The 15,416-nt window shown below is 38.0% G+C and overlaps 1 protein-coding gene across 2 annotated transcripts in view; it reads left to right on the plus strand.

Annotated features, from left to right (window-relative positions):
- WDR72 (WD repeat domain 72) overlaps positions 1-12,698 on the plus strand; it is a gene marked incomplete at both ends in the record, with an annotated part of 202,792 nt that extends 190,094 nt beyond the window's left edge. Inside the window, 2 exons of one of the 2 annotated variants that reach the window (XM_080707446.1) lie at positions 6,682-6,786; positions 12,643-12,698. In XM_080707446.1, the coding sequence (XP_080563572.1) occupies positions 6,682-6,786; positions 12,643-12,698 (161 nt within the window). The remainder of the gene's footprint in view (positions 1-6,681; positions 6,787-12,642) is intronic. The other variant, XM_080707447.1, reaches the window with a different exon arrangement.
- Between the last annotated feature and the right edge of the window lie 2,718 nt (positions 12,699-15,416).

Below are 15,416 nucleotides of genomic sequence, written 5' to 3' on the forward strand. Positions count from 1 at the left end.
TGGCAAGAATGAGGCAATGCTGTAAAAGCTCAGTAAGCTTGCGCCCACTTTGTCAGCACATGTACTAAGATTGGAACCATGCAGAGAAGACTAGCACGCAAGGATGATGCCAGGTTCATGAAGTGTTCCTCATTTCTCAATCTGTCATAAAGAAGAATTAAGGTGTGTTATTTGTAGGAAAATGAATAGAAGTAGACAATAATAATGCTACGTGAGATTAGATGTAGAAGCTAAAGAGAGAACAGGAAGCAAAAGGAACTTAAGAGAAAAGAGAAGACCAGTAGGACAGTTTAAGGGGTGGAGAGAAGGGGAGAGGGAAGGAGGCTTGAGGATGGAGACAGATTATGTGATGCTACGCGGGATGCAGTGGGAAACACATTAAGTGGTGTGTGCATACATAAGTCTATCCCTTTGCATTCCACTATGTTGTATCATTATAATGCACCAGTAAAATTATATAAAATAATTTTTAAAAGATTATCCAGTAAAGAGTCTTTCTCATTTCATTATCTTCTTCCACATTAGTTACACGATCTGGCCATACTTTTCACTTAGAGAAGTTAGCTATAGGCATTTTCTTCTTAGGCTAATTAGTCAATAATTTGATACACTTTGTGTCTCTGGGTATTTCAATAAAATAATAAATTCTACACATTCAGTTAAAGATACAGCATAATAGTTTCCCTTCACGGCATTTCACAAGATTCATTTCTTTAGCCATTGAAGAAATACATCATCCTAAAGCAACTCATATTAGAAAATACCACCTAGAAAATAAATAACTTTCTATATCAGATTTCAATTGCAGGAAGATGACAGAAACAGGTAGGTGTCGCATTAATGCCTTTGTTGAACTTATCCATAAAATAATTATCACTTAATAAAATGAAGCACTATGGAGTGCCTGATTTAAATTTTGACATCTCTATGTGATTCTATGTGATTTCTTTTTCCAGTTTCCAATCCATACTGAAGACAGAATAGGTCTCCTGTCTGATGGAGGATGTAGTTTATTGGTATTCAAATATAATCAAGAGGTCCTACCACTTGATTATCTCAGTAGATACTCTTTAAAGTAGGGGTAATATGTACATAGCTCTTTAGCTAGATATGCTTTCTCGATAACACATCTATCCAGAGAAAAGCCACTTAGTAAACTGACTGTGGGGGCCTATTCAAATGATATCCTCTTTGTTTTTACACCAGTATTATCACTGAAAAGCCTTTTCATGGATCCTGCTTTATTCTAACTTAAAATATATACAGATGTGAGCCTGTGCACGAGTGTGTGTTGTGTGCATGTTCTACTAGTATTTTATTAGTATTTACTTTTACCTAGGTATGATGTCATTTTTCTTTCAGCCTCTGGGAAGATATTTCTTAGTTTATTTCTTAATGACTCTATGTTGGGAAGACTCCTGAGTTATCAAACAGGAAAGTGATTACCTCTTGCAACCATATTGATCTAGTATTTATTTTTTCGAATCTGGGGATGGAACCCAGGGGCATTCAATATTTGAAACAGGGTCTCACTAAGTTGCAGAGGGCCTCACTAAGTAGCTGAGGCTGTCCGCAAACCATGATCCTCCAGTCTCAGCCTCCCGAATGCTGGGAATACAAGTGTGCTCCACCATGCCCGGCTTGATCTAGTAAGTTTTAACTCAGGTCTTGCATTCCTTGGGGCCTGACTTCTGTAACCTGTACATTATTACTTGATTGATAAGTGATTGAGATTTTTGTCTGTCCTTCATCTGGTGCTATCATCACTTATTTCATTTGCTTGACCATTTCAAACTATCATTTATTTTTATTGATGATTTTCCTACAAATATCCCCATTACCTCCAAAAAGCCTATGTCTACAGAGATAGATAGATGATAGACAGATAGATGATAGATAGGATCTCATTTTTAAATTTTTTATTGGTTGCATTTTATTCATACATCATAATGGAATTAAAAAAAAACAACTTGTGTATATATTCATGCACACATCGGCCAGTTAGCCCCTACTCAATCCCCACCCCGTTCCCTCCCCAACCCTCCTTCCCATGCTTGGCTTAGTGGTTGGCATCTCTATGTTTGTTTAAGTACATCATGTGCTTTAGAGAGTTTCCTTCTTCCCCTCTCCCGTCCCCTCAGTTACTCTTTTTTTTTTTAATACCATCCATAGGTCATTGTTTTGAAATATTATTTAGAGCTGCATATTTCATTTACAGTGTAAATGATATAGATTTTTGACCAGGGCTCTGTTTGGACACCAGGAGACTGGCTCAAAAGATAATCTGCTATTTGTGGAAGTGGGTTGATCTTTTTTCCAGTGCTCTTATCTTGTTGAGGGTAGAGGGATTTTTTTTTTAAGTTGTTTGCTGGCTAATCCTAACCACCGTTTACATTTCTCTGCAAATCATCAGAAAAGGAAGGAGGGAATTATTTTAGGATGAGAAACCAAATAGAAAATCAAAGGAGGTAGAGGAGCATCACTACTTTTGTTTTAAGCAATAGATCCTTCTACAGAGTCTTCCTCACACTGTCTTTGAAATTTCTCTTAAGGCATTCTTGAATGTAGTTTAAACATTACTGATTTCCTATTTTCTTTGGTGAACCATTCATTTCTTTAGGACCTAGAAGAATTTCACTCTCATTTAAAGGTGCCGCAGTCATATGCATCTAGACCAAGGACGTGGACTCCTCTCTCTCTCTAGCTAGCAAAGCTTTTGCAGAGAATTTTAGAACACTGGCCTTTCAGTTGTCGATATTTTGAGGTGCATGATGAGTAAGTGGGACACCCTTACATCTTTTAGTGCTAGAACTGTCAAGAAGGTTTTGTCTTTTGGACCCCCCTACCCTCCAAATGTGGATAATTTAAGAATCCATTACAGAGGAAAGAAACACTTGATTTTAAGCTAAAGAGGAACCAAAGCAACCGTTTGCACTGTATTGATGTCAAAAGTATCTCTCTGCCAGGCTCTGAAATGCACCTTCAAAAACTACTGAAAATATCCAAGAACTTTAGTGATGAGCTACAAATGGACTTTGGTATTGATAAATACAAGTCAATAGGTATAGTGAAAGGACAACTTACTGTGATAAATGGGCCCACCATCAGTAAAGATCAAATTATTGACTATCCAGGGCAAGGAAAAACCTGTCTATAGCTAACTTCTCCAGGTGAGAAGAATTAGCCAACCACAGCAATTCAGGGAAATCTCAAAGAAACAAGTACGGAGAAGTCATTAGAAATACCACGTAGGCAGCAGAATTAACAAAGGCATCTGTGGCACCACACCAGGGTATTTCTCTGGCCATGTCTATGTTCATGTCTTTTTATCCTGGGGAAATGAGCTCTATTCATTCCGACATCCCACATTCTTACTCAAGGGGGTCCTATTCAAATCTCACCTCCAGACTACCTTGTTGCGAAGGAATTTTCTCGCGTTCTACCAAAAAATATGCCACTCCTCGGATGCTCCTCCAAAACTCCTACTAGTTAAGTTCACTGGGTCTCAACTAGATCACACATTGTATGAGGGCACATTAAAAGTGCCTCCAGTTCTTTACCCCTCACAGTCTAGTAAAGAGCCCTACCCTAGTAAGCGCTGGATCAATATTTGTTGATTTCGCCATTTTTGAAATGATTCATTAAAGTAGCCTTGGTCACACATCATGTCAGAGTTTAATGATGAAGCATCACAGGAAACATCCAGAAGAACAATTGCAAAGATTAGCCTATCAAGCAATCAAACAAAGAATAGAATGGCAGTAATTAACCTCTGCAAAGCCAGCTGTTCCAAATTGACAGCGTGTAGTCATTTCTTCTAGAGTAAGTTTAATTGGGTGCTGTAGGAGCTACCTCGTAAAAATGACAAACGTTATACCACTTCAAACGTGGAAACGAATATGTAAGCAAAATACGTAAGCTCCCTTACCCTCACACAAACCGCACCTTCCAAAATCAGACGTGAGGGCAAAAATAGTTGTATGAGACCTACCTTTGGTGGGTTTGATGAAGACCTTGCAACTAAAACTACATCTAACTTTGTAGCTTTCTTGAGAACTGTGGGATATGATACCATGCTGGGCCACACTATTGCCACTTTTAGAGGCTGAAGGCATGCGGTTGATAGTTATACTACTATATTCTCTTCCCCTTTGAGGTTTTTAATTTAGAAGAGCATCTTTAAATGTTTGGTGCTCAATAAATATGTGTGGTGGGATGAATACATGAATTAATGAGGGAAAGTGTCCACCTGTGAAGGAACAATACAGATATAAAACACATTTGCCCAAACAGAGGCACTACTTCACTGGCAGTAAGTAACACATTTAGCTTCAAGATTGATGCCTATTATAAATGCCAGTGCAAATACTTCAGAAAATTAGCAAGTAAGATACGTAGAGATAAAAATCGTTAACACAGGCCAGGAAATGTTGACCATTATAATAGTTTTCTGCAGCTTTCGGTGTGTTTCACTATCCCACTTAAACATCTCACAGAAATCTCTGGGTTCGAAAATAGTCTTTACATGGGATTCAAACCGAGGAAGATTACAGGCAGCCACAGCAGTGACTGCTTAGGCCACGGGTGCCTCTTCTTCCAAATCACAGAGTAACTCACATCATCATTTGCAACTATGCATCCAGGGTCTCACGTGGGCCTAAACGCAAAACTGAACAGAGCTGGCAGAAAGAAAACTGAAATAGCATATCCTCTTGTTTCAGGAGGACATCTAGCCTGGTACTTCCATTTTCTATGGTCAAGAAATGCCTGCTATATACAGGGCACATAGAAATGTTCAAAAGAGATATGGTTTCTACTTCAGTGGCTTTTCCCCCAAAAAAGATCCAGATGCACAAAATGAGAAAAATCAGGAGCAGAGGAGTCAAACTATGCTCACATTTTCACAGAAGAGAGAAGTGCCATCTGTGCCCCGAGAGGCTGGGTGGGGCTGTCTGGAGGGAGTACTTGGCCAGAATTACATTACTAGTCTTTAAAGTATGTCTCTGTGCTTCTCGGCTGTGACCACTAAGGCCATGCAAGCGCCATTCGAACACGCCTGGGTCCGAGAACAGGCGTTTCGGGGTGTCATTTATTCGGAGTGTGTGTAGCACAGCTCTGAACTCACAGCAGCACTTTGTCTCCTAACAGGGGTTTAGTACCAGTAGCCCTGTGCCAGCAAATATATGTCCTCTGTGATTCATATCTATGTATATGTTGTTTACTTAATTTCTGACATAGATATGCAGTGTGTGTATACATGATATTGAGATCTGAAGAGGAAGTAGCAGTGTTTTACTGCAGCAACAAAGTATGGTAGATAAAATTCCCCTGTATTCAACAATGTGTGTGTGCACGTGTGTGTGTATGCGTGTGTATATTTTCTTTTTTTTTTTTCGGTACTGGAGGTGGAACTCAGGGGGTTTCTACCTTTGAACAACACCCCCAGCCCTATTTTCAATTCCATTATTTTTGAGACAGGGCCTCACTGAGTAGCTGAGGCTGTCTGAGAACCTGTCTCAGCCCCCCAAATGCTTGGATTACAAGTATGTGCCACCATACCTAGCTCGTGTGTATTTTATTTGATAACATCTGGCTTCAGATAAGTGTGACATAACTTATGTAATTGAAGAGTTGATTTATTTATTTATTACCAAATTTCTTTATGAAGACAAGGGTCACTTTTCTGACAAGTGCTTGCTAGAACAAATGTAATTTGGGAATATTTTATTTATGGAGATTTTTCTTGTGTGTGTGTGTGTACTGGGGGTGGAACCCAGGGGCATTCTACCTCTGAGCGACACCCCCAGCCCTATTTTTTTATTCTTTGTTTTTGAAACAGGGTCTCACTGAGCTGCAAAGGGCATCACTAAGTAGCTGAGGCTGTCCAAGAACCACGATCCTCCTGTCTTAGCCTCCCAATTATGGGGATAATTTTAACCACGTATTACAACTTGTGGAAAAATGCGGGAACTCGATACTGTTTGTTCAGTAGATTTAGTGAATGTAATGTGTTCATGGCAAAGTTTAGACTCTTCTACTAGCTTATGTTTCTGATTATGATTCCTGCTTAATAAATTATAGCTTGTCACATGCTGTTGGGACACTTTTCACTCAAAACAACAGCCCCTCTCTATCATTTTCGATGTATTCACTTAAGATTTATTTTACAGGACTTTTTTGGTGCTTGATACCATCATCTTTAGTTTAATGAAAGAGAACCAAAACACATACAAAGTGTTCATTAGCTGTGATTTGTGTGACTAAAGCAATCCAGGCCACCAGTGTAGAGCCGATCTTTCTAATTGAGTAGCCTGATGTCTTTCTGTGTCCTGTGGCCGTTAATTGACTATATTGTTTTAGATTTATGCATTAAAAATACGATTTCTTCTTCAAGGGCATCACTTTGTTACTTTGTAGCTTTTAAGCCCAGTGCCATGAACTTATTTTTCTTCCAAGATAAAGTCACATCTATAGATTTTTTAACTAATTATATGCCTGTCAATAAATACTTAGAGGATACATTTTATTTCAATATATTATTTGTGTTTACGCAGTGTGTCCCTGTAAATATCTGTGCAACTGGAAAGAAAGGTTTAAATGGTGTCTGCTACTACATTTTCATTGGTCTCTCTCTCTCTCTCTCTCTCTCTCTCTCTCTCTCTCTCTCTCTCTCTCTAAAAGCCCCAGTCAGTCCGGTCAAGCATGACAGCAACTCAAACTCGGCAAACTTCCAAGACGCGGAGGACATGCCTGACAGATGTGTCTTGGAAGAGTCTGAGAGTCCAGGTGAAAGCCATTTAAAAATAGCCAAGTATAAAATGATAAATTTGACACAGCTTTGGGGTCCTGGGCAGGGTGGGGGACGTTGTGATGCTGTTTTTTCTTAGCAGCTGTTCTGCCAAATTAACGGTCACCTCAGAGGTCACAGCGTGGAGCTGATATCTTTTCCTCTTTCATCAAGAATTCAGTTGGAGGAAGTACAAAGGCTTTATGACTGAGGAGAGAAGCTGACACTATTAGCTCATTATCATCAATTGTAGGCCACACTGGTAAAATAGGGAAATGTTGACATTTTACATGTTTCAAGTAATGAAACCTAACAGGAGTCGAGCAGAAAGAGAGAGAAGGAGAGAAAGGAGAACCAAATTGTCATCGTTCCAATTCCATTTCATTTCTAAATATGAACAGAACTTTTATCTGGGGAGAGGGGATTTTAGCATGGCAGGAATGCATGTTGTCCAACAAAGGAAAAGTAATCCTTCCTCCTATGATAAATTTAAAATCACGTCAAAGTTACTTATGTCCATAATTTTTCTTTGTGGAAAGAGTAGATGGAAATGTACCAAAGGATATAGCCAGAAACACTCAAGTATGATTTTTTTTTAGCTTTGTTTGGGGTTTGTTTGGAAGCATGAACAATCTTAATGACTAAATAAATGAAAGGGGAAAAAATTGGCAAGGTTGAATGACATTTCTGGATCACTATAGAGTCATCAGATGCTAGGAGATACCTTATTACCACGAGTGAAGAGCGTCTATGCTGAGTATTTCCCTCCTTTTTATTTGGCTGCTGTGTACCCTCCACCTTCTCACGTCTTTGTGTGCTGATCCATGTATCATATTTTTGATGCATCCTCTCTGTGGCCTGTCAGCTTAGTTAAGAGATTTCCAAATCTTGTAGCCTTCACTGACAGGGGGCAGCTGCAAACAGTCCCCTGATCCTTCCCGGAGGAGAGCTACTGAGATTTAATTTTCAGTGAAAGGTGAAGCCTGCAATCTCTGTCAGGTCCCCTAAGTCATCTTGGACCCCAATAGGCCCAGTGGCTATGGCATTGTGTGTCTGCCCCTTTCTCTACACCAAGATTCCTCAAAAGATAAACTGTGCTGTGTGCCAGCTCCTCAGCCTTACTGTCTTTTGCTTTAGTATTTCTGAGGTTCCGACAAATGGCATCCTTATCAATGGTAAAAATTTTTAATGAGCAAATAAACCCTGCCTTCTGCCATAATATCCTAAAGAAAATCACAGATTAATTTCACTGTAAAAGGGAGAGGCAATGGCAGGTGTTGAATTTCTATCATAAAAAATGTTTAAAAATTGCTTTTAATTTGAGACTAAAATTGCTTAATTCCGACAGTTTGAATAAATCATTCCCTATCAACCTTCTTGTTGGCAGTTAAATTCATGAGTCAAGTATTTACCCTGATTCTGTTTCATTGTTCTTCTCAAGAATGAATCGGCTTTGTACCATTTCAAAAGTAGAGTAAGTTTTCATCATCCCGTCCTATGAGTGGAATTGTAGTGAGATCCAAACGTGATATGCTCTGAAGGATGCAAACAAAAGGATATATCAGAAAAAAATAAGGAAATCAATTAGACCGTGTAGGCGCTGATAAAGAATCCTAACTTAGAGAATGAGTAACCGTTCTATACATCAGACATCATTAAACCGGTAATAAAGAATGAATTACTCGGGCTTTTCCCTCTGTCCATTCCTGCATTTTAAGACATCTTGTCTTATAGGCCTAGAAACCTCTGGAGGGTTCACTACTGGTCTCACTGCCTTCCACTGAGAATTTGTGGCTTGGTTGTCATGGAGACATCGTATTTCTCCAAGAATTGCTCATATTGATCCGTGGCCAGGCGTAAATGGCCGAGAGAGTGTGAGGAATAAAGGGGGCTGGGCAGTCCTATAAAATGACCAGGGCTTGTGGGCTGGAAATAAGCTCATAGCAAACACTTAGGTAAAAATAAAGAAGCGGTTTTATTTTGTTTCAGGGTTTCTTCCTGCACTTTGGGCCATTGTCTTCTTTCACTGTGAATGAAAGAAACTTGTTAGCCACTTGCCATGTCGGATCTGTGGTGCTTGTCCTGACACAGCTGTCAGCCTCCCAGCCCCGCGCGGTCCAGGCACACCAACAAAGCAGCAGCCACATGAATTATTTATTGCTCCTTGTGTGGATAAAATTCTGTGATAAGAAATTAAGACACTTCTGACAGAGATGCTTGTTTGGTAAGAAGGATTTCTGATGAGAGAGCACATTTCCTCGAAGCAGGGACATTTGAGAGGCAAAAGTCTCAGAATGGGTTGCAGAGGATAACAACTTCTGTGCTTCTTGTGTGAATGTGGTAACCTGAGGGGCTTTCTTGAACTCTGTAAATAGGGCTGCCTGCTTTTCAGTGTCCAAAAATGAACCTCAAAATAGCAAGTCATTCCAGATGGAGAGACTCCAAAATGATGACCGTGACTCTGGGCGGCTTACGTACCTCTGCTTACCATGTGTGAGTGGAATTTCTTAGGAAAATATCGACCCACGTGAGCTTAAGGAAACCATAGTGTGTGTGTGTGTGTGTGTGTGTGTGTGTGTGTGTGTGTGTGTGTGTGTGTGTGTGTGTTGCTGGGGCATGGTTGACAAGTAATTTGCTACTGAATTACACCCCCAAACCTCTTACCTCTTTATTTTTATTTTAAAACAGTTCCTCCGGCCGGCCTCAAACTGCGTATCTTCTGCTGCAGTCTCCCAAATAGCTGGGATTGCAAAGTACATCACAATGCCTGGGCAATTTGAGGGATTTTGCATTGTGGGGTTTGGGCAGAAGTCTTCACACCAGCAGTAGTGTTTCAATAGGTGAACTTGTGATCACAATATGTATTCACTATTCACTCTATGGAAAGGAGTGCATGCCTTCAACTGGAGTAATATCACTCACTTAATGTCACTTTTAATGTTTTCCTGTGCATGCAGTATCCCCAAGTTACAAGGTTGACTGTGGTCAGTCTTTTAGCTTTAATGGATATTGACCTTACATGGTCTTATCTGTGCAGTGCTAAATGACTAATATATTTATTACATCGCTGTAAATGAGTACACCCATTGTTTGAACAACACACAGAAGATGCAAACAAAAACAAAAATGTTTCATCTATTGTTTTTCTCAAACAATATATATTTTTTTTTGGCAAGTCCGCTAGCCGTCATTCTACTTTGGTTCTTTGGCTTCTTGTTGCTGATTCTAACTCATCTGCTAATTCTAACTCATTTTCTGGAGAAAACCAGGACACTGAATCACAGAAAAACTAAAATAGGTTTCTAGAAAAAAAGTTGATCCCTTTCAATGTCAGTAATACAATGAAATGTTTAGAACTTCTGTACACCAGAGTAAGATGGGCTTTGTGAATTATCTCTGAAGACAGTGCATTTTGAACCCAGTATGTAGAGTCTCCATTTTTGCATTGACACCCCTCCTTCTCCAGCAATGAACAGACTGGAACGGTCCATTTGTAAATAGGCTGCAGTGTGTATATGGGTCATGGTTTACATGCCTTGTGGAGAGGCTGCTCACCTGGTCTCTAGAGTGCCCTTCTTTCTCATCTCACGCCAATGTGATCTTTTTATTGTTTCAAGCTGTATACCCAGGTGAGTACCTGGAGTCCATTAAGATTGGCAAAGCACCTTTAGACCAGAGCATTCCTGTTACTTTGACCCTGCTAGTGAACTTGGAGGTCTTGTCTGATCGGGAAGAGTATCCCTCAGTAGTGTCTTTTCTTTGGAATAATTCATTAGCAAAGAGTTTTGACTCACAGATGAGTCCCAGATTGAAGTTTCTATCTTAGACTCTGAAGACTACTTGCTCCTTCTCTGGCATTTAGATGCTACTGAAACCTGCGGGAATAACTTTGATGTCCAGTAATAGAAACACTGAGACAACATCGCGAACTGGCAGCTCCCTGTTTTGTGATGTTAGGGCCATTAAGTTTTGTTTGTCTCTTTAAGGCCTGGTTGCTTCTGAACCTGAAAGATGTTTCCACAAAAAATAGTTCAGTTGAGTCTTTTCTAGTTTACTTTCTGTTAACTGTTTCCTGTTCAGTGGTTAAAGCTCAATCCTCATTCTCCAGAAATTTTTTAACAAATGGTTTCTTGGCTTTCGTCTTTACATTTGTCATTATATAAAACATGTGTTTAAATGTGTTTACAATTTTCATGCCAGTGTTAATGATAGACCTTGGGCTTTTCTCACCTCATCGGCTGGAAAACGGAGGGTTTTACTTCCTCTAGTGTACTGGGGACAGCTCACTGAGAATCAGCCTCCATTGAAAATAGCAGAGACAAGAGAGGGAGCTTGGAAGTCCAAAAATATATTTGCATAAGTTTTCAAATCATTCTGAAGTGATTTATAATCACCAGGAATTCTGCCATTAATAGGACATTCCAGTGGTTTTTAGGTTGTGCGTTATGTGTGTAGATATGTATATATCATTGTCAATCAATATTACATTTGCCTGAATGTGATGAGCAAACCTAGACCTCTCAGAGTTTCCAGAGGGGAATACATTGTGAAAAGACAAGGTGGATGTTTCGTTTTTTTCCTTTCCTATTGTGGCTCATGAATCACCAGCCAAAACCAGGTAACAGAAAGTAGGATTCAGGGCCGGAGGGTTGGAGATGCCTGCTGTTGCTGATGCATGGAGCAGAGAAATGCACCTGTGTGGACCGCGCATCAGTCACAGCCATGAAGAACACACTTCCTCCAGCCGGTGCTAAAAAGTGTCCTCAAAGGAGAGACGCTTTGAGGAGGAAAGCATAAGCTCTTTCTTCTGGTCGTGTTTAACAATACCAATATTTTGATGAATTTACCCAAAGGGAAAATTTAAGCATCTATGTAGTCATTTTTAAGAGAACAAAAAATGGTAGGCTAATTCCTATACACACACACACACACACACACACACACACACACACACACACTACACAATATTAGTTTAATTAAACTGAAGAATCAGCTTTTGAGGTTTTTGCTGGTCGTGGTGGGTGTTACTGTTAAGGTCACATCCTTAACGTAAAAACAGCTGATTAGGTAAAATTAATTGAGATCATGTGGTTTTTATTGCTTTCTAAGATAATCATCTAAGTAGTCTAAAAAAGAAACATTTTTTTAAATTTCATAACTCAAACAATATTGTAAGATTTTACCCTAAAACTGCAATTGTGGGTTTCTCTAGGAACTATTAAGCTGCTTGAATTTTATGAAAATTTGTGAAATAACAAAATATGTCCTGTTGGAAGATAAATTTCATCTTACTTGGCAGTTAAAATTATTTGTAAAGCATACGATTAACTGTATTTACTCCGTTTATAAAACAATAGTACTATTTATTATATTAACAAGTGACGTGTGCATGTATGCCTCTACCATCTTGTACTTCATTAAGATGTATGAATACAATGTACCAATAAAAAAGAATAAAAAAGCCGGGCGTGGTGGCGCACGCTTGTAATCCCTGCGCTTGGGAGGCAGAGACAGGAGGATTGCGCAGGTTCGAAGCCAGCCTCACTGGCTTAAGAGACCCTGTTTCCAAATAAAAATATAAAATATAGGTGTCTTGGAGTGTAGCCCCGAGGTAGAAGGGTTTCCAGGAACCCCAGTACCACTAAAAAATAAAATAAAGTAAATAAAATAAAATAAACTTAATGAAAATAGGAAAGAAATGTAGAATTAGAATTTATAGACAATAAGATTCTTTCTTTGCTTCTTCATCTCCTCAATTATTTTCTTCTCTTCTTCCTTCTCTCTCTCCACTGCCTTCCCCTCCTTTTTGTCTCTTCATATTTTACCATATAATCTCATATCTGTTTTCTTCCTAGGTGAGCCAAGGCATCATTCATGGATAGGAAAGGTGTGCTCCTGCAAGGTGTGCTAACTGCAGTCTCACCAAAGAACTGGATTTGGACAAGTAAAGGAACCCAGTACCTTCCATTTGTTTATCATTGTCTAAATGCAATAATGTTAAAGTTCTAATACTTTAGTCAGAGTGTGTTGAAAGTATAATTACTAATTGAAAAATACATAAATTCTGCTTCCCGAAAATCACTGTCTAGTTCCATTCCATATTCTTCTTTCTTATTTTCTGTTAATATTCCCAACAAGAAATGCCAGCTCCTAGATACACACTGAACATTGCCTTAGAGGTTTTGTTTTTTCAGTTCCCCGAATTATAGAACAAACAACATTAAAACCACTGTAGCCCACAATACTTTTCAATTTAATGTTGCTTTAATGCATTTAATATCAAACTTTACCATATTTAATTTGTTAGGTTAGGACATAATTATTTTAGCGAATGCCTTAATTCGGACCAATCATGGCAGTAAATGTCATCTCTGAGCATGAAACGTTGTCAACAAATAACTAATTCCAGGTAGTTGTCAATTAGATTAAATAACTGATATACCGTATAATGGTGGCTGACTTTGTATAGTCTGGTTAACTTGGACTTTTCATGACATTGAGGTTTGAGTGAAAGATAGATCTTTCTGGCCATTTATATATGAACTAGGGATCAGGAATATACTTATAACACATCCAAATTGATTCTTATTCAGCATAAACTCATAGTCCTTGTTCCAGAAAGAATTTTGACTATCAAGAATCCTAACACTAAAATATGCAAAGTCACGTAAGTAGAAAGTGACATAAAATGTTCATTTGTTAAGGCCCAAACTCTTAATTTGATGCATTTATATCATACAATTCCTTAATCTATAAAAATCATCAAAGATTAATATATATTATGAATACAAATATTGCTATTGCCTAATCCACAGAAAAGTGGAAGTAAAGTATTAAATACATAACATGTAGTTCTGTCTATCCAATAGGGAATTTCAAGCCCCTTCCTTTACTGTTTTTGGACACCATCTTTACTTAGGTCCTACATGGGGATGTAGTAGGAAGGGGAGGAAGGAGATTAGTTAGATACGGAATTGAGATGGAATGGCCTCTACCTTAGGACTTATAATAACTGACCTGGATGCATACATCAGGATATAGAAAACAAATGTGCATGACCCCTTTAAACTGGATTAATGTGGGTATTCCTTATTTTCTAAAATGTGATGCTCCTGCTTGAAATTACTTTTGAGTTGTACTTCAGAAATTGTCACATGTTGTTTATATGAATAATTATAAAAAATTTTCATTCTTTGAGAATTGACACATATCCTCCTTTAGAAACAGCCCAAAGCCACTTGACATAAGTTTCAAAATAAAGGAAGATAGTAAGAGAGGCAACAGGAAAGGACCTTAAAAACATTTTGAACGATGGCAATATCAAAGAAGTGTATTTCCTTTAAAGGGTAAATTTCAAGTTGTAACTCATTTGCATGCTCAAGTTTTGGGATATTTATCAAAAATGAGCTTTATTATTTTTATAGCTATTTCCTTTTCATCATCTCAAGAGTAACAATACATTTTAATATTAATCATATTTAGCATTTTTCAATATTGGATAATCTTGTGGAATTCCAATATTAGATCCCTGATAAATATTGTATAATGCCAATAGCTATAGCCTATTAGAAATGTCATAAATCTGATTTTACTAAATAGGAATTTTGTTAATTCTGAAGGCTAACATCATTAACTCTCAAAATGTGTAGTTCTTAAAAATGATATTTTTAAAGAGAAAGATCTATAAAGTGTGCTACTCTACTATCCTTGTGCAAATGTGCTTATGCCACAAGTGCACTGTTCTGTCTAAAAATATTTTCTATTTATACTGACTTATGTCAACATGTTCCAATATTTTTTGTTGTAGCAAGTTGCCACACAATTAATTAGATAGACAAATAAGGATCCTAACCATTTAGCACCGCAGCCATAAACTCAAAACTGACTTCTTAATTTGATGGTTGTACTTTTGTACATCTCTCTTTGGGTAACTACTGGAATAATTACATTAGTGAATTTTGCATTCGTATCATTGTAATAAATAATTCGTAACTCATTAAAATATTGTCTGTTCTCTTTTGGCTATGACCTTTGTGATATTTATGTATATATAGAGAGACTCATATATAAGCATATATGTGCCTCTGTATAAATATATGTGTGTGTATGTGTGTGTTGTGAGAGTCCACCCAAAGAAATATTATATTTTTCAAATTTGCAAGCCTTAATTATTTTATTTATTGTGGAATCGGGCATCGGCTATATTATATGTATCTTGGGTTCAGAAAGAAATTTCTCTGCAATGTGTCCAGGCAGCATGAACTTTTCAGAGCCTTTTCTCCTCATTTGTGTTGAAGAGCTTCGATGGGGCTTGTCCAAAGGTGCTCTACAAAATGGTTTATGGGTAGCAGCTGAATACTGTAAAACACTTCAAATATAAGGTAATGCAGAGTTTTATAAACACGCAATTACAGAGGTGGCCTCAAACATTCTCTTACTGTTTTTGAAATTATGTTAAAACTACTTGGAACATTAGAAATAGTACAAAAACATTCTGCTAAACATTAATATTTTATCTTTTTTATTTCCCAAATTACATATCCTCCTCTAATTGTTCTGTATTTTAAAAAATACTTTTATCACTACTAAAATCAGCATTTTAGATAAGATACTATTTCTCTTTGTCCTT

Source organism: Muscardinus avellanarius, assembly GCF_963383645.1.
Source record: "Muscardinus avellanarius genome assembly, chromosome: 12".
NCBI classification, from domain to species: Eukaryota; Metazoa; Chordata; class Mammalia; order Rodentia; family Gliridae; genus Muscardinus; species Muscardinus avellanarius.